General features: G+C 53.6%; 4 protein-coding genes and 1 long non-coding RNA gene across 10 annotated transcripts; 4 read left to right on the top strand and 1 right to left on the bottom strand.

The window, feature by feature from the left end:
* Window positions 1–152: 152 nt before the first annotated feature.
* On the top strand, window positions 153–4,060 carry LOC144065364 (7SK snRNA methylphosphate capping enzyme-like). 2 transcript variants are annotated; one of them, XM_077588107.1, is made up of 8 exons: window positions 153–299; window positions 566–835; window positions 927–1,171; window positions 1,919–2,216; window positions 2,279–2,699; window positions 2,843–3,055; window positions 3,112–3,220; window positions 3,307–4,060. In XM_077588107.1, exons 2-8 carry the CDS (start codon window positions 576–578, stop codon window positions 3,360–3,362), a joined length of 1,602 nt encoding a protein of 533 aa, XP_077444233.1. In that variant the 5' UTR covers window positions 153–299; window positions 566–575; the 3' UTR covers window positions 3,363–4,060. The 2 variants fall into 2 exon arrangements, with proteins under 2 accessions (XP_077444233.1, XP_077444231.1); XM_077588105.1 differs by having other exon boundaries at window positions 2,279–2,774.
* Window positions 4,052–12,462, top strand: LOC144065363 (disks large homolog 4-like). Of its 3 annotated transcripts, XM_077588103.1 has the most exons (20): window positions 4,052–4,215; window positions 4,305–4,415; window positions 5,374–5,444; window positions 5,961–6,083; window positions 7,105–7,155; window positions 7,727–7,851; window positions 7,914–8,083; window positions 8,159–8,295; window positions 8,363–8,513; window positions 8,586–8,857; window positions 8,926–9,028; window positions 9,102–9,198; window positions 9,262–9,438; window positions 9,499–9,536; window positions 9,604–9,642; window positions 9,711–9,812; window positions 9,892–10,064; window positions 10,854–10,963; window positions 11,041–11,132; window positions 11,205–12,462. In XM_077588103.1, exons 1-20 carry the CDS (start codon window positions 4,197–4,199, stop codon window positions 11,309–11,311), a joined length of 2,268 nt encoding a protein of 755 aa, XP_077444229.1. In that variant the 5' UTR covers window positions 4,052–4,196; the 3' UTR covers window positions 11,312–12,462. The 3 variants fall into 3 exon arrangements, with proteins under 3 accessions (XP_077444229.1, XP_077444228.1, XP_077444230.1); XM_077588102.1 differs by having other exon boundaries at window positions 8,363–8,857; XM_077588104.1 differs by lacking the exons at window positions 4,052–4,215; window positions 4,305–4,415; window positions 5,374–5,444; window positions 5,961–6,083 and adding an exon at window positions 6,255–6,652.
* ctc1 (CTS telomere maintenance complex component 1) lies at window positions 12,204–18,517 on the bottom strand. Of its 2 annotated transcripts, none has more exons than XM_077588095.1 (24): window positions 18,351–18,517; window positions 18,189–18,282; window positions 17,893–17,992; window positions 17,622–17,826; window positions 17,193–17,407; window positions 16,979–17,108; window positions 16,634–16,918; window positions 16,445–16,567; window positions 16,145–16,374; window positions 15,945–16,086; window positions 15,188–15,402; window positions 14,956–15,119; window positions 14,775–14,889; window positions 14,371–14,668; window positions 14,203–14,292; window positions 13,933–14,075; window positions 13,778–13,863; window positions 13,577–13,712; window positions 13,409–13,477; window positions 13,186–13,336; window positions 12,931–12,986; window positions 12,717–12,873; window positions 12,543–12,642; window positions 12,204–12,390 (listed from the first exon to the last, which is right to left on the bottom strand). In XM_077588095.1, exons 1-24 carry the CDS (start codon window positions 18,399–18,401, stop codon window positions 12,305–12,307), a joined length of 3,441 nt encoding a protein of 1,146 aa, XP_077444221.1. In that variant the 5' UTR covers window positions 18,402–18,517; the 3' UTR covers window positions 12,204–12,304. The 2 variants fall into 2 exon arrangements, with proteins under 2 accessions (XP_077444221.1, XP_077444223.1); XM_077588097.1 differs by having other exon boundaries at window positions 18,195–18,282; window positions 18,351–18,516.
* LOC144065373 (uncharacterized) lies at window positions 15,141–17,131 on the top strand. Its single transcript, XR_013297165.1, has 3 exons — window positions 15,141–15,366; window positions 15,936–16,182; window positions 16,988–17,131. It is a non-coding gene; the product is annotated as an uncharacterized LOC144065373 (long non-coding RNA).
* On the top strand, window positions 17,204–22,026 carry hmgb2b (high mobility group box 2b). Of its 2 annotated transcripts, XM_077588113.1 has the most exons (6): window positions 17,206–17,391; window positions 19,084–19,523; window positions 20,602–20,760; window positions 20,829–20,980; window positions 21,048–21,222; window positions 21,310–22,026. In XM_077588113.1, exons 3-6 carry the CDS (start codon window positions 20,611–20,613, stop codon window positions 21,433–21,435), a joined length of 603 nt encoding a protein of 200 aa, XP_077444239.1. In that variant the 5' UTR covers window positions 17,206–17,391; window positions 19,084–19,523; window positions 20,602–20,610; the 3' UTR covers window positions 21,436–22,026. The 2 variants fall into 2 exon arrangements, with proteins under 2 accessions (XP_077444240.1, XP_077444239.1); XM_077588114.1 differs by lacking the exon at window positions 19,084–19,523 and having other exon boundaries at window positions 17,204–17,391.
* The last annotated feature ends 302 nt before the right edge of the window (window positions 22,027–22,328 follow it).

Below are 22,328 nucleotides of genomic sequence, written 5' to 3'. Positions count from 1 at the left end.
AGCTATGGCGTCTTCCCGAGACAAAATTGACTCGAAAATTGAACGTAGGCCAAGGGTACGTTATGTTTCTTGTCGTTGGGGGACCCGAGTTAGCACTATGCTAACCACTTCCTATAAGCAGCTAATGAGAAGCTAACCGTCCGCGAGAGTCGCTCCGCTATTGGTGCATCCTGCTTCCGGTGGGCGGGACGGCAAAATCGCCACTTCAACTTTTCTATTTCTGCTTGTCACTCGATTGGAGTGGACGCTGGGGTCGTTTGGCTGGAACGCGCCGGATAAAACGCAAGTCCTTCAGCCAAGTAAGTTATCCTCCTCCCCAAAATAGAGGGGCTCGGGTGGGGTGGCAGCAGAAGACTTTTGTTGCTGCATACAGAAGGCAGATGTGTAAACATGGGGTGTTGTGACATGCACAGAATATCAAAATGCTTCACCTGTGTTTACAACAGTTGTTGTGACCCTCGGAACTGTGATATAAAGTTTGATATAAGTTTCAAAATAGAGCCTCAAATGGCATTTTCAAACAAACTTTAATATTCCTATTAAGCATCTGTTGTCATTCCTGCAGGAGCTGGAGGATGATGTCACTGGACAAGTCAGAAAAGGTCTCCCTCGGTCGACCCCCGAGCAATGGCCAGAGCGCCCTGGCGGTGCCCCCTCAGCGCCTCCCTAGGAAGCGCTACTCGGTGGGCGTCGCCTACAAACGCCCGGCCAAGCGGCGGCGGCGCGTCCAGAGCGACTCTCAAATGGAGCACCTGCTCCCCAGCCACTTCCTGTTAGGCGGGAACATCTTCGACCCGCTCAACTTAAACTCGTTGTTGGACGAAGACGTCAACAGGTAAGAAAGGTCACGCCCCTTGACTCGTTTCGCGCCGTTGTCGACGCTAGACGCAAATGACAATTTTTTTTTCTCCCTGGCCTGTTGTCAGGGTGACCAATCAGACGACTCCAAAGTGTTCGCCTCTGCCGTCCCGGAGCAGGGACCCCGTGGACATCTTGGTTCCCCGAGACATCACGGACCCTTTGAACCTGAAAGCGGAGGGGAAACAAGGCCAGGAGGCGGACGGCGTCCTGTTGTCCCCCCTCAAGTCCAGGAGGAGACACAGGAACCACCACGGGGGAGACAGGGACGGGGTGACCCGTCCCATCTTTCCCTCCAGCGATGGACTGACTGGTAAGAAACAAAATATATTTTGAATTGCAATTATAATAGCGAATAAGTCATTCGATTATTACACCGTGTATTGGATTGGATAACTTTATTCATCCCGTATTTGGGAAATTTCGTTGTCAGAGTAGCAAGAGGGTGAGGATGCAGAAATAGGAAAGGCATTTTAGACATAAATAGATCAGTAATAAGTAAGTTAATAAATTAATACATGAATAAATATATAAATAAATAAGCATGTTGCTGAAATATATCTACATATATGTGTGTATATATATATACACACATATATACACATATATATATATATACACACACATATATATATATATATATATATATATATACATATATATACACACACATATACACATATATATGTATATATGTTTCAGCAACATGCTTATTTATTTATATATTTATTCATGTATTAATTTATTAACTTATTACTGATCTATTTATGTCTAAAATGCCTTTCCTATTTATATATATATGTATGTATGTGTATGTGTATATATATATATATATACACACACATACACACACACACATACATACATATATATATATATATACATACATATATATATAGATGTACATGCATGCATACGGTAGGTCTTAATAGCTCTCTGTTTAGTACACGTGACTTTAAATGTCATGTCACAAACATGGCTATTTAACTCATTGAATAAGAATCATTGAACATCTTCGATTTAACTCAAACAATTATGAACTGTTGTTGTTTTGCAAAAGTTCCAGCGTCGTCCAGAGAGGGAAGCGGCGCCGTGTCTCCTCTCCCCTGTGAACTCAACACGGCCATCACCTGCCGAGAGGACGTCGCCCTCCCCCCGATTCTTCCCAGGAGACACTCGCACCCTCCTCTGAACTCCACGCGCAAATCCGGCGAGCGACGGCGAAGGGGTCGAAGGCGCACGACCTCGCTGCGCTCGACGTGCGCCCACGTGTCGGAGGTGGCCCAAGAGTCGGAGGCGGCCCACGCGTCAGAGGCGGCCCACTTCCGCACGCCGCTAGCGGGACCGGGACCGGAAAAGTGAGCTTTCCGTCGGCCACCCCGACGCCGTAAACCCGGTTTTTGAAACTCGCTCTCCTCAGGTGTCCGCCCGAGCCTCCCCGAGAGAAGGACAGACGGCGCTATCGCCACGGCAACTGTTGCCGCTACTACGGCTACCGCGGCCTGTACGGGAACGGCTGGGAAGGGCGCGTCGGGCCCACGGAGGACGCGCGCTTCCGCCTGCTGCGAGACGATTGGTTCCGGGAGAAGACGGTCCTGGACGTGGGCTGCGGCGCCGGTCACCTGGCGCTCGCCGTGGCCCGCTCCTTCGACCCCGCGCACGTCCTGGGGGTGGAGCTGGACGGGCGACTGGTACGCGCCGCCAGACACAACATCAGGCACTTCCTGTCGCACGATCTGGCGGAGCGGGAGCGGAGGCGCCGCTCCTCTCCACCGTCAGAGGGAGCCCCGAAGAAGGAGGACGAGGCCGTGCGCCTCCTGGCTTTCCCGCTGTCGCTGCGGGTGAGTCGGGGTCCGCTCGCCGCTCCCCCTCTGGTCCCGGCCCGTGGCTTTCCCAACAACATCACCTTCATCCAGGCGAGTGTCTGGCGCGCCGCTCCCCGCCCTTGACCGCCTATGACCGCCTTTGACCGCTCCTCCCGCAGGGGGACTACGTGTCAGAGCGGGAGGCGTGGCCCGGGCGAGGTCTCTACGATGTCATCCTGTGCCTGGGCGTGACCAAGTGGGTGCACCTGCACGCCGGAGACCAGGGCGTGTCCCGTCTCTTCCGGAGAGCCTATCAGAGCCTGTCGCCCGGGGGCTTGTTCATCCTGGAGCCGCAGCCGTGGCCGCGCTACGCCCGCGCCGCCAAAGCTTCGGTAAGGCTCGCTCGGGGTCGTCGGTGACGCCCGGTTGACGCGGCTTCCCCCCTTAGCCCACCGCGTACCGTCACTACAAGAGCCTACAAGTGAGACCGGAGCACTTCACCTCCTACTTGACGGAAAATGTGGGCTTTAGTTCTTACAGACTTCTCACACGTGCCGGTAAGCTCGCACATTGCTAGACACGGACAGCGACTACGGGCGGACATGACATTTATTTTATATTTTCTTTTTTTTCTCTCCTCCAGGTGAGAAGCGGCCCATCTACCTGTTCCGTAAGAAGCCGGCCGCCACGGCCACTTGAAGTCGTGATGAGAAAAGTCAAGTGACGCTCCTTTTTGCTCGTGTTGCACTAAGATGAAATGTTTCCTCCTTAAGACATTTGGGCATTTGGCCATGTTAGATGGCTCGCCCGCCACGTGTCTGTGCGGTTTTTGGAGTGGCGCTTTCGTCCGTCCGTCCCTTTCCTATGGGCGTGTCCACGTGATGGTCGCGGGGGAGCTGGAGCCCAGATGCTCTCCAGGTTGCTCCTTTCTGGACATCCAAACCCAAGGTGACGGGACATTTTTTTAATGTCAAATTGCAAATATTCAGTTCCTCGCCATCGGTCTTTTCTACTTTTTGTCACTAAGTTCAGACTCTATCCCTCTCCATGTATGGCTTTGACTGACAAAGTGATGTAACCAACATGGCTGCCAAGTAAGAGCGTCCGTGAGCGAGCTAGCGTCGCGTTTTTGCCGTTTTGCAACACATTGCATTTTTATTTCATGCACAATTCTTCCGGTATTTATATTTTGGTGGAGGGCAGAAATGTGAGCATACATGCCTGTGACCCCTCTGGACAAAAAAAAACAATTTTCCCATTTGTTTAAAAAAAAAATCTGGCTAACTTTTTAAAAAAAAATTAGCAGTAAAAAAAAAAGTTACGTTCCGTGTGTGCGTGCGAGACTGCCGTGCATCTGTGACAAAAAATAATAATAAATGGATACCTAGTTCACGTTTCATCAATGGTATCAATCAATGGGCGGGTTTAATCCCCGCTCGGTGGGAGCCGCCACGGACTCGGCTACCCGGCGTGCTGCGCGGCCACCCGCCAAATCCCCAAAGAGGATTTTCGCGGGATCAGCGGACGGACGACATGCCGCCCAAGCGAGACGGTGAGATGACCTTTCCTTTTTTTGCCTTCTTCTTTTTGGGGGGGACAAACGGCGACGTCTTGACCGCGACCCATCTTTTTTGTCGGCAGATACTCAACGAGCGCTGCAGCTGATGGAGGCCTGCACCGATGGGGTCAAAGGGAGGGAGGCGGAGAAACTGCTCCACGTCTTCCAGAGCGACTTGTTTCAGGCCTTGCTCGGTACTGCAATTTTACATTTTCATATTTTTGTCTACTGACTGTTTTGGATAACTTAAAAAAAAAAAAAAAAAAAATCATCCCGTATTCGGGGAATTTCGTTGTCACAGTAGCAAGAGGGTGAGAATACAGACACAGCAAAATACATTTTAGACATAAATAGATAGGTAATAAGTAGGTTAATAAATAAATACATGAATAAATATATAAATAAATAAGCGTGTCTCTGAAGTATATACATATATATATATATATATATGTGTATATGTATATATATATATGTATACGTATACATATACACATACAAATATATATATATATATTTATATATACACATACATATATATATATATATATAAACATACACACACACACATATTAGCACATATATATATATATATATATATATATATATATATATATATATATATACATACATGCACATAGATGTACATGCATGCATACGGTAGGTCTTAACATTTGTTAAAAAGCCTACTTTTGCTTTAACTCAAATTTTCTCATATTGTGAAAAAAAATTATCCTCATAATAATAACTGCCCGAATTCTGTTGAATGTTTGGTTACACAACGTGTATTTGAGTAATACATCAAAACAGTACTGGTGCAAAAAAACTTTAATTGAACAAAATCTGATGTAAAAATACTGAAAAATATATATTTTTTAAATATCAAGTATAAAGCATTCATTCAAAATCACAATTGCTACTGAAATGCAATCCAGAAGTTACACTTGAAAGTAAAAATCCATTTTGAGAATGTTTTTGCTTTTTTAAGTCGAGTTGAGTAGGTGAATATATTGCCACAAATCATATGATCCCAATATATTGAAAACAAAAATCCAGATCATTGAGATATGGCAAAAAGAATCCAAATAATTCATTCAAATGTATAAATTGGTGACAACAGACACAAAGTGATTGCACTCGTTACCATGTGCGCAGACATCCAGGAGTTCTACGAGTTGGCGGTCTGCGAAAGCCACTCGGCGAGCCCCCCTCCGACACCTGTCCAGGTAGGCTTCCCGTCCGCCGGCCCTTCCTTAGCAACAGCCGCGTCGCGCCGTAGCAACGCCGCCGACACAACCCCCTCCTCGCTCTCTGTCGTCAAGGCGGTGACCCCCCCCACCCGACAGAAAATAACACACTCGTTGCATCGCGCCCCCCGCCTCTGCCTCCTCGTTGGCTCACTGTCGACAACCGGTGGGAAGCGGAGGAGGAGAACGGCGGTGCGAGGGTGGGGGGGGCCCACCGCAAGTGATCAAAGTGTGTGTGTGTGTTTGTGTGTGTGGGGGGGGGTCTGTTCGCGTGTGACTATGTGTGTGTGTGGATATGGACTGCCTCTGCATTGTCACCACCAAGGTAAGCACACGCGGTGCGGCAGGGTCGCGCGCGTCGACTAGCACCTAGCGGTCGCGCGCCTTCCCGCTCGTCGCTCGAGTCACGCCAATGTCGGAAGACGCCGCCGCCGCCGCCCGGTCGACCGCCCGACGCTAACGACGGCTTCGTGGCCGTTCTCCCGTCTCTCGCAGAAATACCGTTACCACGATGATGACGAGGACGACCGGCAGAGCCCCGGAAACGTGACCGAGGGACACGCCCCCGAGTTGCCGCGCGCACACCTGGACACGCTCGCACGGCACGCCGCGCTCACCGTACGTACCCACGCCGGTTGTCATAGGAATGGGTGAGAAATGGATGGCCAATGGATGGGGGGGGGGTCTCCATGGTAGCGGTATTTTTTTTGTGTGTGCGCGAGTGTGTGTGACATCACACAGGGGAGGTGATTCCTGGCACGGGTGGGGGAGGGGGCAGAGAGAAAGATAGAGATAGAGAGAGAGAAACGCAGCAGTTGGGTCGAGCGCATGCAGCGAGCGGGGGAGGATGAGGATGACGAGCGCCGAAGAGCGTCGTCTTCTCCTCGCCGGATCATCTCGTTAGCGCGGCCGGCCCTTTTCTTCTGGAAATTCCCGGCTAGCGGGATGAGCCCGGTCGCCCGTCGCGGGGAGACCTGAAGAGAGCGGCCCGTCCGTCGTCCTCCGTCACCCCTGCGTCTTTATGTAAGCCCCCGACCCCTCCCCCCCCCCCCCCTCACCGCCAAGGGGGCGAGACGCCGCCGCCGAGACGGGAAGTGATGTTCGTGTCGGTGTGGTACGCCAAGAAGATGGGACGACGCTTCATCAACAACGTGCGCAAAGCCAAGAGACACAGGCAGAGGATGATGGTAACGTTGGTCGCTTCACCTTTTTCCCCGTCGGCGGGGGGGGCGGGGTCCACGCCGGCGGCTTATCTCCGGGTACACCGGCTTCTGTCGACCCTCCTTCTCCTCGCTTGTCTTTTTTTTTTCTGGACCTCCGCTCACGCGCGCACACGAAGGTGTCATGGGAAACTGAGTGTGAAGTGTAACTAACATGGCGGTTACATAATCACTCCACAACCTCCTCCTCCTCTTCCTCCTCCTCCTCATCATCCTCCTTCCACCTGCCGCGAACCCGAATTTTTGACCTCCCAGCGTAACGGGTCACTTCCAGGCTAGCGAGCGACCTCTGACCCGATGAGAGTAGAGTAGTTTTGTCGTTGTCGGCGGTCCGGTCCGGGCGCCCGAGTTGCAGCGTTGCCGTGGCAACCCCTCATCCGGGCGCCCAGCGAGATTTAACCCTCGCTATCTTTTCGCAGATGAACGGATCGGAAGGAGAGCTGGAGTACGAGGAGATCACGCTGGAGAGGGTGAGTACTCGCAAACGCTCCGACGAGGGGGCCGGGGGGCGATGGGCGGGGGGCACTCCTGCTTGAGTACTCGTTGACATTCAATCGAAATGAATTGGGTGAATTAAAACGCCATTCAAAAGCAACTGCACAGTCATTCTTTTGAATTAGATTCATTTTGAATTCTGAACATACAATAATGTTGATGATAACGACTCTTATTCCATTTTTTTAATGGCCAAGAATAGCTTTACCGTATTTTCTCGCATATGCGCTCAATTGTGGCTCAAAAAAATGATGACCGAATCAAGGATACGGCTTATATGCGTACAAATTAGACTCGACGGACACTGCGACCGATACGGTCTTTTATTTGAAAATAGACCAAAGATAAAAAGATTCAACCATTTCAAGGCAATTTTAAGGTTACGGCTTATACGCGGAGGCGGCTAATATGCGAGAAAATACGGTAACGATACATTGAATAAATACACAAACTGTATGTCGACAATGTTTTATGTGAATTTGCATGGGGGCATTGAGAGTTTAATTTAAAGAGAGCAAATTTTGACCCACGCTTGTCCACCCGCAGGGAAACTCCGGTTTGGGCTTCAGCATCGCGGGTGGAACCGACAACCCTCACGTTGGCGACGACCCCTCCATCTTCATCACCAAAATTATCCCCGGAGGAGCCGCGGCGCAGGACGGACGTCTGAGGTGGGCTGGCCCGTGCCGGCCGAGACCGAACGCCCCGTTGACCGCGGCGCGTGCGTCCTCAGGGTGAACGACAGCATCGTCTTCGTCAACGACGTGGACGTGCGCGAGGTCACCCACTCCGTCGCCGTGGAGGCCCTGAAGGAGGCGGGGCCCGTCGTCCGGCTCTACGTCCTGAGGCGACGCCCGCTGGCCGAACAGGTCGCCAAGATCAAGCTGATTAAGGGGCCCAAAGGTAGGAAGGGTGACCGCTCGTTTTCCGTCCGCAAAGGACGCGGCCTCATGCACGCCGGTGTGCCGCTCGCACCAGGTTTGGGCTTCAGCATCGCCGGCGGGATCGGCAACCAGCACGTCCCGGGGGACAACAGCATCTACGTGACCAAGATCATCGAGGGCGGGGCCGCGCAGAGGGACGGCCGCCTCCAGATCGGCGAAAAGATCCTGGCCGTAAGTCGGAGGCGCCTTTGCGTCCCGCCCCCGCTTGACGCCAGCTTCCGCGCCCGCCCGCCCGCAGGTCAACCATTTATCCCTGGAGGACGTCCTGCACGAAGACGCCGTCTCAGCGCTCAAGAACACGGGCGAGGTGGTCTACCTGAAAGTGGCCACCCCCGCCTCCCATTACATTCACCCTGCCGAACGCTTCAGCCCCCCGGACCTCACCGGATGTAAGTCCACGCGTATCCCCGTCCTCCGTCGGCGGGCGGGCGCTCGCTCACGTACGCCCGTCCCCCGCGTAGCCTACATGGAGCCGGACTACATGTGCGATTACCCGCAAGCCCTCCCGCAGCCGTCGCCGCCGCGGCGCTACTCGCCGCTCCGCCGCGGCACGGCGGGAGAGGACGACTACGGCCGAGAGCCCCGCCGCGTGTGCGTGCAGCGCGGCGCCAGCGGCCTGGGCTTCAACATCGTGGGCGGCGAGGACGGCGAAGGGATCTTCATCTCCTTCATCCTGGCCGGGGGGCCGGCGGACCTCAGCGGCGAACTCCAGAAGGGCGACCAGATCCTCAGCGTACGTGCCGGCGGCGACGACGCGGCCGCGCCGTTGGCCTCGCTCCCTTCACGCCGCCGTGTTTGCAGGTCAACGGCGTGGATCTCCGCTTCGCCACTCACGAGCAGGCCGCGGCGGCCCTGAAGAACGCCGGCCAAAACGTGACCATCGTGACGCAGTACAGGCCCGAGGGTGAGTGGCCGGCGGCGCGCGCCGGCGGGGGTCGCCGCGGCGCCCCGAGCGAGCTCACCAAAGTCTCTCGTAGAGTACAGCCGTTTCGAAGCCAAGATCCACGACCTGCGCGAGCAGATGATGAACAGCTCGCCGGGCACCCTGCGTGCCAATCGTAGTTTCTACGTCAGGTGGGCGGAAGGCTAGCCGCGGCGTCGGAGGAGACCTATCACGTCGTGCCTGTTGTGTCGCAGGGCCCTGTTCGACTACGACAAGACGTGGGACTGCGGCGTCCTGTCCCAAGCTCTGGACTTCAACTTCGGGGAGGTCCTCCACGTCATCGACGGCTCGGACGACGAATGGTGGCAGGCCAGGCGCATCAACCAGCAGGGGGAGCTGGAGGAGCTGGGTTACATCCCGTCCAAACACAGGTGAGGCCACGGCCACGGCCGCCGCGGCTTCGGGGGCCTGACGACGCGTCTGCGTTTCAGGGTGGAGAGGAAGGAGTGGTCCCGGATGAAGACTCAAGGTGAGTGACGGCGCCGGAGCGACGGGATGCCACGACCGCTCCACCTTATTTTCCTATCCCGTCGCAGGCCTGGTGCAGAGCTACGAAGCGGTGGCGCAGACTGAAGGTACGCCGACGTTTTTCCCCGACGTCCTCGGTGAGGGCGGGCGCGTGACTCTTCCGCCGTCCCCGCAGTCGACTACGCCCGACCCGTCATCGTTCTCGGGCCCACCAAAGACCGGGTCAACGACGACCTGCTCACGGACTTCCCGGACAAGTTTGGCTCCTGCGTTCCGCGTAAGCGGGAGGGACTCCTCGGGCGTCGAGCTCCCGCGCCGGCGCTCGCCCCCGTCGTCACCCCTCCTGTCTCCCCCAGATACGACTCGCCCCCGCAGGGACTACGAGGTGGACGGGCGCGACTACCACTTTGTGTCGTCGCGCGAGCAGATGGAGCGCGACATCCAGTCGCATCACTTCATCGAGGCGGGCCAGTACAACAGCCACCTGTACGGCACGTCGGTGCAGAGCGTCCGGCAGGTGGCCCGGCAGGTGAGACGCCGGCCGGGGGCGTGTGCGGTCGATTGGTCGCCGGTCTACGCATCAATAAAAGGCAACAATGGCCATGAGCAGTTTCACTGAGCCCACGTGTGAGTGTAGAAGAAGAGTTTGTATGTACATGCGCTGTCCCTTTAAGAAGCTACGTCAGTTCAATCAGGGTAACAAGTTCTCCAACAAAAAAACAATAAAAATCCGGGAAATTTTGAGCTTTTCTTTAGCCTAATAATTAATAGGGCATTAAATATGACTATTGGCAGTTTGTATTTAGGGAATTTGAGCAACGATATAAATCAGGGGTCGGGAACCTTTTTGACGAAGAGAGCCACAAACAATTCATATTTTCCAATGTTATTCCTTGTGAGCCATACTACGAATTTAAAAGTCAAAGTCATGTAAAGGAGTGCCTTTTCAATTTTTTTTTTGTAAGTTCACCACTTTTAAAGTGGAAAAAAACGGATTTTTTAAAAAAGATTCTTAGTCTGTTGCTAATCAATGAGGATGCATTCCATAAGAGTCTACTGCAAAAAAGTGAAGATTAAAGCAGTTCTAGATGTAATATCTCATTTCTGTCACCAGCGATTTCCATATTTTAGCTCACAGGTTAGCAAAGAGCCACATGTGGCTCCCGAGCCATAGGTTCCCTGATATAATTATAATGTAATTATCACTTACCTTCCGGGCGACCAAAAGACCGGCGACCAATGGACCGTGTACCGGCCGGGGACGGGGACGGGGTCAGCCCGAGCCGACCGCCGACTCCCATGTTTTTTTTTGTCCTAGGGCAAGCACTGCATCCTGGACGTGTCGGCCAACGCGGTGAGGAGGCTGCAGGCCGCGCAGCTCCACCCCATCGCCATCTTCATCCGACCGCGATCCCTGGAGAACGTCCTGTGAGTCCTCGGCACGCCGGCCCCGTCGGCGGGCGGCTAACGAACGCCTCCTAAAGCTCTCCGCCTCTCGTGCCCAGCGACCTCAACAAGCGTCTTTCGGAGGAGCAGGCCGCCAAAGTCCTGGATCGCGCCGTCAAAATGGAACAGGACTTTGTGGAGTGCTTCACGGGTAAGGCGCGCCAAATGTCAACGTATCTTTTGCGTCCACCACTCATCCCCGCCCGCCCGCTCACGTTTGCAGCCATCGTGCACGGGGACACCTTCGAAGAAGTCTACCACCAGGTCAAAGTGGTCATCGAGGAGCAGAGCGGTCCTTACATTTGGGTGGTGACCCGCGAGCGACTCTGATCGCCTGGCCGCCAACTTCCCCCCCTCCCCCTCTTGTGCCCGTGTGGCGTATCCACGGCGACGCCCAAGCGGGACGAGTGTGATCAGTGTAGAGTGTAGGTAATGTGTTTATATTCTGCTATTTATTTCTGGATTGGTGGAGGGATGTTCTATAGGCGCACACACACACAACACACACCAATGACAATGGGGCTCCAATCCAACGCACGCACGGTGAATCGAGGGCTCGGCGGACACACCACGCTTTGCTTCGAGCACAAACGCGTCCACGTCTCACCCCCTAGCCATGGACTCGATATCCCACAATCCCTTAGCGCGACAAAACACTGTGCCCGCACCACCTCAAGCCGAGTAGGGTGCAGAGACCGACCGACCGACCGACCGTCATGGACACTTCCCAAAGCGGACATCTTGGAATAAATTGCTAAGAAAAGACGTCTCCCTCCCGAGTCGGTACTCTGCGCCGACGGCTCAGATTCCCGCGACGCCTCGCCGGTAAGTCCATTCGGTGCATTCATAATAATAATAATAAAAACAAGTCATGGAGTAAAAGGTCATTTTCTCTCTAGTATTTTAACATTCAAGTTGTTCATGAGCAAAGGTGCTTTTTAATGCATTGTTTTTGGATAGGATGAATATAAAATTGCACATAACAGACTTGTTTTCATATTTTTGGGGGAAACCGGCAAGAGCTTAGCTACTTTTCGGACTTAAATAAGGTGAATATGCAGTTGAGTCGATATGTTAAAGGCAACGTGATCATTGCAGATATTCATTAGCCAACATTAGGACATTCTTTTATGGCTTTTGGGTTCATTTCTCATATTTTCATTCTCTTTTTATCCTCTACTTGTGTTTATTCACTATTTTTTTTTACACTGATAATCCTGACTCAAGCTTTTTTCACTTAACTTTATTTAACATTTGCAAACATTGTACATTATTATAAAAATTCATCGCCACGGTGAACTCTGAATTGTTTTTTTTTTTTTTTCAGTGAATGTGTAGACAGTTGAGCTTGAGGGACGGGGCCATCCGGGTCACAAAGTCTCTCTTACCGCGTGTTAACCTTTTGACCTCTAGGGGGAAAGAAAAAAAAAAACAGAATTATTTTTCATTCTATTAAAAAACAGAATACTGTTTTTAAATGATTCGTCATTTTTCAAATGATTTCAAACCGAATTGACACACGATCGGACGCCACGCGACCAAATGTTCAAATGGATGTGACCTTCTTTGCCCTGAGATTCTCTGCTGCAGGTCAGGACCACTGCGTCCACGCCTCGGGCGCACAACATCAGGAACTGAAGGAGATCGTCGTCGTCGCACGCCTGGCGGAAGGAAGAAAAAAAAACGAGAAGCGCCCGGCCAACCGACAGTCAGATGATCGCCACGTCGGACTGACCTGCCCGCGACCTTTGGGGTAGACTTGAAGCCACCCTCTGGCCTTCAGCGCCCGTTGTAGCCCCTCCCACTGGCGCTCGCTAAGTCCCAGCAGACGTCGGAGCAACTCCCCCGCCACGCGTACGTGAGCCTCGCCGGTGCCGTCCTCGATCACCAACCTGGACACCGTTCGTCAGCGTCTACCCGGGTGAGTGGTCGCCACGTGATATACTTACTTGGCCACGCTGTCAAAGAAAGCCGAGGTGGATTTACACCCGCTGCCGCAGCTCGACTAAAACCAGAGAAACAGTTAAGTGACTCGGACGCGGCGAGCGACCGATCGATCGATCGTTGGAATGAATTATTTTGTTTTCAATTCATTTCAATGGGAAACGAGTTACGAAAAGCTCCACATACGATCTCAGTCTCGCAACGGATTACGATCGTACGTCGAGGTACCACTGTATAACGATACATTTGACCCGGCGTACCTGTGTGTAGACACACCCACACATTGAGCAATTCCACTGCAGCTGCATGAAAAGGAATCGCACCAGGTGCCCCCTGACCCGGCCCACGGTGCGACTGCGCTCCGTCCACCCGGCCAGCTGCATCATGGGTGCGGGCGCGCGGTCCTCCGAGCTGCCGGGAAAGGCGTCGCTTGAGGCGCGGCGACGGACGGACGATTCGGGGTTCTCGTCGTAGCGCCATTACCTCTGGTCTCTAAGTCGCACTACCGCCACCCAGCTGACGGCTACGTTACTGCAGTACACGCGCCCGACCCTGGAAAAACAACCAAAAATAATTGGACAAAGCTTAACACTTGCGACGTTCGTCCTTGGGTAAAAGTATTTGCGATAATGGTCCAATCGTGCGCCTCACCTGGAAAGCCTCCGTCGGAAAGCGGAGAAAAGTAGCGTGTTCCCCGGCAACAGGCCCGGCTGGTAACTCTTTGGGTTCAATTTCAAGTAGATGTGAAGGCTCCTCCCACTCTGGTCACACACGACCAGACGTAGCTCTACGCACAAAGCCCACGCGGTTAGCCGACCGGATCGCCGTTGCTGGCGTGCACGCCAAACACACCAATGACGTCGTTCCCAGCGTCCTTGGTCATGTCCTTCAAATTGAGGCGTTCCGTGACCAAACCCTCAAACGTCACTAGATCTGCACTGGAAAACATACCCACGCGCAAAATAAATATCTGGTCCCACAGTTGTAGGCGATGACGTGGCCTCTACCTGCAGTCCAGGACTTGAGACACGGTGAACACGGCGGCGCCTTGAGTGCGTAAATGGCCGGCGAGGAACCGTCGCTTCAGCGTGTGGAACTTGCAGCCGTGGCGCACCCGCAGTTCGACGTCCCGGCTCCAGCGAAATTCGTCCTGTGGTGAGAGAAATGTTTTTTTTTTAGGAAAATATCACCGACCGACACAAATGGCCCGGGTTCCATCTTTTTGATCTGAGCTCAATTTCTGCCCAGAAACAAAACAGAAGGTAATCCATACGTACCGTCTCACCGGTCGCCACCAGGCGGTAGAGGTGACCCGGTTGAAGGAGGGGGAACCAGCGTGCCGAGGCGCCGGAGCACAGCAACGTCACCTGCGTGGACAAAGGTGCCGTCTTTAAGATTGTCTTTACACACACATGTGACGTGTATGATTGCCGATGGGACCTCACACTTCTCTCCTTTCCCGTTTCAACCTCTCGGATGGGGCCGTTCCGGGGGTCCCGCCCCCAGGTCGCCGCCGGACCCACGGCGGTGGCTTCCACCGAGAAGGACGACTCCTCCTCCCGCCACGTCACGCCGTCCTTCTGCTCCACCCGGAGGACCATCGACACGTAGGCGGTGGCGGTAGCGGAGGAAGACTCGTCCTCGTCCTCCTTTGACTCCGCCCCTTTTGCGCGCAGGTGCCTTTCCATGCCGACGGACGGACTCAAGATGTGGACGCTCTCTCGGGAGAACTGCAGGTAAACGCTGTAACGCACGGCAAGGCAATTGTAGTCCGACGGGTATTTTTGCGTGGCCTAACAAATTCAATCGCCATTGACTCAAATTCAACGGCGAAGTAGCGCGCTTGTACCTGCAGTTTCTGGATGTGATAAACTTGTCCTGATCCAGATGTTGGTACGAGGGGAACTCCGATTGAATGTATCGCTCGGTCACGGCGGCGAAGCGCCGGATGGACACCAGACAACCTTAGCGCGCGCAAAGGAAGGCATTAATACGAGCCTCGCTCGCTAGTAAGAGTCGTGCGCGTGTACCTATCCACGCCGTGTCGAAGGTGGCGCTCTGGTCGCCGTCGTCCCCTTCGTCTGTTTCCGTGAAAACGCAGGCGACGGACCCCGTGCGGTCCGTCAGCTGAAGCGTGTGGCGGGTGGCGCTGGAAGGCAGCTCTAGCACGCCCACCAGCAGCAAGGGGCGCTCTCTGCGGGTCAGGTTTGCTCGCCGTTGACAACCATAGATGTCCACTCGAGTTATGAATTTGAGCTGTACCTTAACGCTGGTGCGTCTCCCTGCGCGCAGGCGGGGTCCGATGTCAAAATCCTGCTCGACCAGGAGAGGACGGCGTTGATCTGGGCCGAGGTCTGACCGCCCCCGCCGGGCGGCAACAACGAACGGAGAGTCAAGGAAGCCCAACAGTCCTGCTCAAGGGCCTTGCAGAGCTCTGACAGGTTAGTGTACTGGTCTTGAACGCAGTCGTCGCCGTACTACAGGTAGAATACCCAAAAAACAAAACAATGGTATGTTGTTTTGCTCGCCGTTGACGACCATAGATGTATGGGAAAATAGCATCGATGTCTTAGCGCCAAAATGAGCCTAGGTCAGTGTTTCCCAACCAGAAAATGAATATGAATATAACATTGAGTGTTAAGACCTACCGTATGCATGTACATCTATGTGTATATATACATGTATACATACACACATGTATACATAAACACATACATATATATACACACTCTGTATGTGTATATATATGTATGTGTATGTATATATGTATATGTGTATGTGTATATATATATATATATATATATATATATATATATATATATATATATATATATATATATATATATATATATATATATATATATATATGTATATGTGTATGTATATATATATATATGTGTATCAATGCAAAAGTGTGCCGCAGCTCAAAAAAGGTTGGGAAACGCTAGCCTAGGTTGCAGCATTACTATATATTACATACTATATTTCACATTGTGGCGTGTTTACGTAGAGCGTCTACCTGCGTCAGCGGACAAGAGTGACACTCGTCCAACATCTCGGCATAGATGTTCCGCCTGTTCGGCGGCGCTCGACCGAACGCCCTTTCCATCAACTCCCACGCCACCGGGCACACGCACTGCGGCGACGTCTTGGGAAGCAAGCTAGGAGGGACCCGCGTGTCAGCGTGGGCTAGCGTCACCTCGACCGGCAAAGCGTTACCTGCTCCGCAGCCGGGCGGCCAGGTGGCAGGTCCAAAGGTAACGAGACACGTCCGGGTTCTTCGCCACCAGCGAGCGCCGCAGCAACCCGTCGCGGGGGCACACGCGGTCGGGCGCCGGGGGCGTCGCGTCGCCGAACCCGGTCACCGTCACGGTGGAGCGCAGGCAGGCGCAAAGCATCCTGGGAGGGAAGTCGGGAGAGGGCCGGCGCAGGTAGTGAAGGTGATGGAGCTGCAAGAGAGGATAACCACGCGTTAGCCAAATGTTCTCGGATCTGGCCAAAGCTCAAGCGGAATCTCACCAGCAGCCGGTCGCCGACTCGCGGCCTCCTGCTCGTCTCCGGCCGATGTGCCAGACACAGGCCCAGCTCGCCATCCATCACGAATAGCGCCGCCCCCTCATTCACCACCTCCGTGATCGTTCCCTTGCGCCAGACGGGAGCGGCCGTCAACCGGCGCGCACCGCTAGTGTATCGGTATTTGCCACTCACCTGGTAATCGATAACCTCGGACCGCCGGAGGCCGCGGGCCGAGTCGGACCGGGAGGTCGCCCCTTCCTCCGCGGGCTCGCCGGCCCCATCGCGGGGCGAGTGGGACAGGGAGGACGCCCCTTCCTCCGCAAGCCAATGATCGTGCGTCTTGTGCAATTCCGAGCGACTGTTCGCGCACAAGACTTTTTTCCCGCCCCACGGTTTGAGCGCGTACACGTCCAGGGCCGTGACGTGCACGCAGTCGCCGACGGTCAGGCACTTTGCCCACCATAGTTTGCTGTTGATCTACAAAAACATGTTTACCTGCTTGGGATGGTGACACCTGATTTATGTGTGTGTGTTTACCTTGACCAGAATGGGAACGGTGTGCATGTCCTCCGACAGGGTGAAGAAGAAGAAGTAGATTCCCGAAATGCACAGCGTGGGGCAGACGGACGCCACCCGCCCGTGGACGGACAGACGACGCTTGAGGATCCTGAAGGACGAACGGGGGCCAGGTCAGTTGGACCGAGAAGGAAGGATTCAATCAAATTTGAAATGACGTTCCGTTTTGACGCACTTTTCGGGCAGCAGGGCCAGAGCCTCTTTGACAGAGATGGGATGGCCATCGTGGATTTCCGGCGCGGGAGTGGGACACAGCAAAACCGGCGAGCACATCAGCTCCAAGCGGCCACGGGGTTCCGGGTCCTCTTGCCCGACGAGGTCGCGGGGGAAGTATTGCCAGCGGGGGAGGAAGACCAGACGACCCATCCACAGAGGTGAGGGCGACACGATCTGGACGCACGGGCACGCCATTTTTAGTTCCAAGAGACCACCAGTTTCTCACCAGTCGGCGTTCAAGGGGACCGGGGGTCTATCGGCCTCTCCCAAATACCGCGACCGGACGTTTGGTCGCCCGGACCCAAAAGTCAGGCGACCAAACGTCCGAGTACCCCCAAATACCATCGTAATACGACAAACGTCATTCTGATAAGAATAGAAAGCCCACCTCGCACACGACGCCGCCACCGGCGTCCCTCAGCATCCACTCCCCGTCGCCGCCGTCCGTCAGGCGGCCTATCAGCAGGAGGCGCTCCCGGGGGAGAGTCTCCCGCCCCGGGGCCGCCTCCGCCCGCTCCCGATCGGTGCCCGGCAACGGGTAACTGGCGCACGCCACCCGCTGGTGCGAAAGAAGCTCGGAGACGCACGTCAACCTGGCGAGGGGACGGCGTGGCGTCGGAGGGCCGTCTCGACGGGCGGCGAGCCGGGCGGCGTCTCACGTGTAGCTCACGGGCAGCGTGCGCGCGTCGGAATTGGCCCCTCGGATCCTTTTCAACACGCTGGCGCTCAGCTGCGTCACGCCGTCGTCGTCTGACAATCCTGGTCCAAAAACAAATGTATCGTTTATCATCATGGCCACACCCACTTGATCATCAAATCCAACTGATTGGGTTGTTTTTTGGAGGAGGGCCCCTGGTTCAGGATCTGCCCGTTTCTCCATCCATTAAAACGGCCAAGCTTCAGTGTATTACTGAACCGGGACTACACTCCCATCCATTTCTCCCAGCGATCTTACCTTTACCTGCCGGGCAGGTGAGGTCTCTGTCCACCATCAGGGGCCACACATGGTCTCTGACGAAGTGGAATAACCCTTCTAACCATTTGGCCTCCTGCACACAACAAAGTTTTGAGAATCGAGGTAGTTTGTAATACAAACAAGAGTTTTGGTAATACTAACGGCTTCCCCTTGTGGCTTAAACCGATTCCTGAAGACTTGCGCTGCGTCCATGGTCCCGATAAAATGTGCATTTGCACTTTTGAAACAGAAACGAGAGCGCACCGTAAAGCGGAGATGGTAGATATACCTATATAGAGATAGATGTCAAAAATTGGGTCGGGGGCGGTCCTCGTAAAGCTGGTGATTTTAAAATCTATGGCGGCCATCTTAAGACAGTGCAATTCTCATGCGGGCTCATTTGCATTTAAACTAAGGCAATTGATTATTCTCCACAAAAATATTCTTAACTCTGTAAATAGTGATGGATTTGCAAACGGTTTGTTAAAGGCTGTTTGTTAGGATTTTTGGGAATTTTTTTTACCAAGTATGCAATTTCCTCTAACGTTTAGGTTTCTTCCAAACCAAGCGGTTTGTAAAATAATAGAAAACAAATGATGCTCATCTCAAAGCGCACACTCCATTGACTGTTTTGTTGAATAGCACTGACCCAAAATGGCCGCCCTGCTTGGCTCAGAGCCCGCATCAAGCATTTACTTCTAGTGTCATTTCACAGCAGCCCACTGCGTCGTGTTTGTTGTTCTGCTCCATTTATTAATGACAGTCCTTATTTTTGTATCTAATGGGTACAAGTGTATATGCTGTTAATGCAAATGATTTAATTATTACAGTTTTGGAAAGCCAATCCATTTCACTCGATGTTTGTCCTCTAATCCCGCACGGTCTTTGTTCCCAGATGCATTGTCAACTCCCCAAAAGCAAATAGTTCTATCGGCGCCATCTTCCCAAACAAAACATCGTCATGTGACTCTGACGTCACGGCCCGAGTGAAATTGGCCGCGACCAATCGCACGGCGCCCAAAGCCAAGCCCCCGCCCTTCGCCAAGAAAAGGGCCACTCGAATGCTAGTAGGGAGCCGAGCCCCGCCCAGATCCCGCCTTCCCTTCGCCTCTCCGATTTGGAAGAAACGACGTGGGGGGCGTGTCTAGGGGGCGGGAGCAGTTCTCAGCTCGACCCAGTTTGAAAGTGAACCGACGGTCCAGTCTCCGCTCCAGCTACCAGACGTCAACAATAAGCCGACTTGTCAACAAAAAAAGCAAAAGAAAAAAAAGGCCCAACAAAAACACAAGCCCCAGTCCCGAGTGCACTTCAGCCTGTCGCCGGCCCTCCTAACGAGTGAGTACAGCCGGCCATCTTGTACGGGACGGGGGTTTCCAAAAGCTGGGGAACAGCTGCCCAATTCACGTCGCACCCCCCTCCCGGACAATAACAAAAAAAAACGGGCAAAAAGGGGCACCACCGTGTGCGGGGCTCCGTGCGGGCGTTAAGTTGAACACGGGTGTCCCCCGGCCACTCTTGCGGTGACCAAGAAACGCCCATTTCGAGGCGCTCGTGCGCCAGGAAATAGTCTACGCCGCCCCCCGTGCCCCGCTCACTTCTCCGGAGAGTAGCCGTAGCCCGAATCAGCGATAGAAAATGCGCAGCCGGGGAGTACCGAGGAGCACCGGGGAGCCGGCTCCATTAGCGAACACTTTCGGGGCGCTCGGGTTACGAAACGCACGAGTGGACGAGAGCCGTCTCATTTGTGAGCGTCTTTGTGCTCCGAAGCGTCCCCGTTGTGACGTCTGCTAGAGGGGGGATGGGAGGCCCGCTCCGCAGAGGGCGGGAAGCAAATGGTGGCTCATTGTTCTGGTAGCCAGACGAAGCTAATGCTCGCTAACAAGTCGACCCCCCACGCCCCTCCCCACCCCACCTCCGACCGTGCGTCCAATTCCAAGCCATCCTCCGACGCTCGTTCTTTTTCCCCCCCGGCCGACTGCCCGGAGCTCGGGGCGCCTTGCGATGCTCTCCCCGTAGCACGTCTCGGCCGCCTCACGTCATCTTCGTTGGAGGAAAATGGAACCCCCTCGGTTCTTTGTTAGTGACCGGGGGATGGCCCGTTAGAGCCTTATCCTGACTCGAAAGTCAAAATCACCTCACCAGTCTATAAATGTTTTTCCTGTAAGATTGCCTTTCTGATTTTAGGGTTTTGTCTTGGTTTTTTTTCCAGTTTGGTGTGTCATTTTGTCATTTTCCTCGCAATTGTCCAGGGTCTCTCGCACCAAGGACACCTTAAGTGATGGGGCCAACCCCCCCCAAAAAATCAATCCGCGTCTATCACGCGACCCTTCTTTTGCTAGGAAAAGCAATGTCGAGCAACAGTTTTCCGCGCGTATCGGTGGACGCAAACTGAAAATGTGGTCTCGCGTCACAGGCCGCCACCATGATGCGAAAGGACGTGAACAAGCCCAAAGGAAAGACGTCGGCGTACGCCTTCTTCGTGCAGACGTGTCGAGAGGAACACCGCAAGAAGAACCCCGAGCAGTCCGTCAACTTTGCCGAGTTCTCCAAGAAGTGCTCCGAGCGATGGAAGGTGAGCGAGATGGTGATGGAGATGGAGAGAGCGTGGCGTCAGGTTAAACCTTTTTTTTCTCCCCACAGGGTTTGACTCCCACTGATAAAAAGTGTTTCGAGGACATGGCCAAGGCCGACAAAGTGCGCTACAACCGGGAGATGCGAGACTACGTCCCGCCCAAGGGCTTTGGAAAGCGGGGTCGCAAGAGGAAAGACCCCAACGCTCCCAAACGGCCCCCGTGAGTCCCGTCAGAGACCGCTCGGTCCCGCGACCTTTCTCCAAGTTAACCGCCCGCGCCCCCGCAGGTCCGCCTTCTTCGTCTTCTGCAGCGAATACCGTCCCAGCGTCAAGCAGCAGTACCCCGGCCTGTCCATAGGCGACTGCGCCAAAAAGCTGGGCGAGATGTGGAGCAAGTTGACGCAGTCCGACAAACTGCCGTACGAGGAGAAGGCGCAAAAACTCCGGGAGAAATACGACCGGGTGAGAACGCACGTGCAAATTTTGACTTCATTTGCGTCTTTCTCGTCTTTTAGTCCTAAAAAAAATGTCATTTCGATGTCCTCGCAGGATATGGTGGCGTATCGGGGCGGCGGCTCGTACGCCCGGAATCCCGGCTCCTCCGCTCAGGGCGGCGAGGAAGAGGAAGACGAAGAAGGCGAGGACGACGACGACGATGAGGAGGATGATGAGTAGGGAGCCACCCGTATATGAGCGAGTGTTGGTGCGTGAGTGCGCGTGTGTGTGCGAGAGAGGCGAAGGGGTAAAAAAAAAAAGTCCAATATCATACATTTTGCGTTATTTGATTTTTTTTTTCAAAGCACACGTCTCCCAGCTGCTGATTGGCTCATAAAGTGGCAGGGGGAAGCTTGAAAAGAGCCAATCAGAGGCACTTGTTTCCTCGGTCATAGCCAAACCCCCGTCAAGGTTAACGCCTTTTGTTTTTTTGTTGTTTGTTTGTTTTTTTGTGTGTTTTTTTTGAAACATTTGAACGACTTAAGTTGTCAAAGCACCTTGCTTCCTGCGTGGTGAGACCCAGATGTCACGTAAAAACACTGGGTGTGTGCGAGAGTGAGAGAGCGAGAAAAAGGCCAGGTTCGAGGAGGATCATAGAACCGCTGCTGTTGTCATGGTTACCCCAACATCAGCCCCCCCCCCCTCAGCCCTGCTTACATGTATGTTGCCATGGAGACCTTGGACTCTTCATTGTCATTTTTTATTTTTATTTTTTTTGGTCACAGTCAACGTAGAAACAACTTTTATAATAAAACAAGAGAGGAAAACGCACACCTGCTTTCTTTTCCTAACTGGTCGAGAAGTGCCCTGAAGTGGTTCGGGCAGAGCGGTGGAAAGTCAAGGTCGAGCCTTTACGGCGCCGATACCAATCGCTATCGGGAAGTATTCGGAAATCCAGGAGTGCCGATGCTGGGCTTTATGTACATTTCGACATGTATGCTAGTTTCCAACCGCCAGTTGCCCGAGCCAAGATGGCCGTCCGCCGGAAATCGGAGCGCTTGTCGCCCTTTCCTAGTTGGCGATAGGTGGCATCCTAACTAACGAATGAAGTTTTTCAGAGGCACGGAGTGACC

This window comes from Stigmatopora argus, chromosome 20 (assembly GCF_051989625.1).
Source record: "Stigmatopora argus isolate UIUO_Sarg chromosome 20, RoL_Sarg_1.0, whole genome shotgun sequence".
In the NCBI taxonomy this organism is placed as follows: Eukaryota; Metazoa; Chordata; class Actinopteri; order Syngnathiformes; family Syngnathidae; genus Stigmatopora; species Stigmatopora argus.
This window is presented reverse-complemented; position numbering and strand designations above follow the sequence as displayed.

Excerpts from the sequence above, each read along its gene's own strand:
- LOC144065364 (XM_077588105.1), top strand. The coding sequence starts at position 576 with ATGATGTCACTGGACAAGTCAGAAAAGGTCTCCCTCGGTCGACCCCCG. Across the intron at positions 1,172-1,918 it reads CTCCAGCGATGGACTGACTG|TTCCAGCGTCGTCCAGAGAG; the intron begins GTAAGAAACAAA and ends GTTTTGCAAAAG. Across the intron at positions 3,221-3,306 it reads CAGACTTCTCACACGTGCCG|GTGAGAAGCGGCCCATCTAC; the intron begins GTAAGCTCGCAC and ends TCTCTCCTCCAG.
- LOC144065363 (XM_077588102.1), top strand. Across the intron at positions 4,416-5,373 it reads CTTGTTTCAGGCCTTGCTCG|ACATCCAGGAGTTCTACGAG; the intron begins GTACTGCAATTT and ends CCATGTGCGCAG. Across the intron at positions 9,643-9,710 it reads AGCGGTGGCGCAGACTGAAG|TCGACTACGCCCGACCCGTC; the intron begins GTACGCCGACGT and ends CCGTCCCCGCAG.
- ctc1 (XM_077588095.1), bottom strand. The coding sequence starts at position 18,401 with ATGGACGCAGCGCAAGTCTTCAGGAATCGGTTTAAGCCACAAGGGGAA. Across the intron at positions 17,109-17,192 it reads CTGGCCCTGCTGCCCGAAAA|GATCCTCAAGCGTCGTCTGT; the intron begins GTGCGTCAAAAC and ends TTCGTCCTTCAG. Across the intron at positions 12,643-12,716 it reads ACCCCAAAGGTCGCGGGCAG|GCGTGCGACGACGACGATCT; the intron begins GTCAGTCCGACG and ends TCCTTCCGCCAG.
- hmgb2b (XM_077588114.1), top strand. The coding sequence starts at position 20,611 with ATGATGCGAAAGGACGTGAACAAGCCCAAAGGAAAGACGTCGGCGTAC. Across the intron at positions 20,761-20,828 it reads AGTGCTCCGAGCGATGGAAG|GGTTTGACTCCCACTGATAA; the intron begins GTGAGCGAGATG and ends TTCTCCCCACAG. Across the intron at positions 21,223-21,309 it reads TCCGGGAGAAATACGACCGG|GATATGGTGGCGTATCGGGG; the intron begins GTGAGAACGCAC and ends ATGTCCTCGCAG.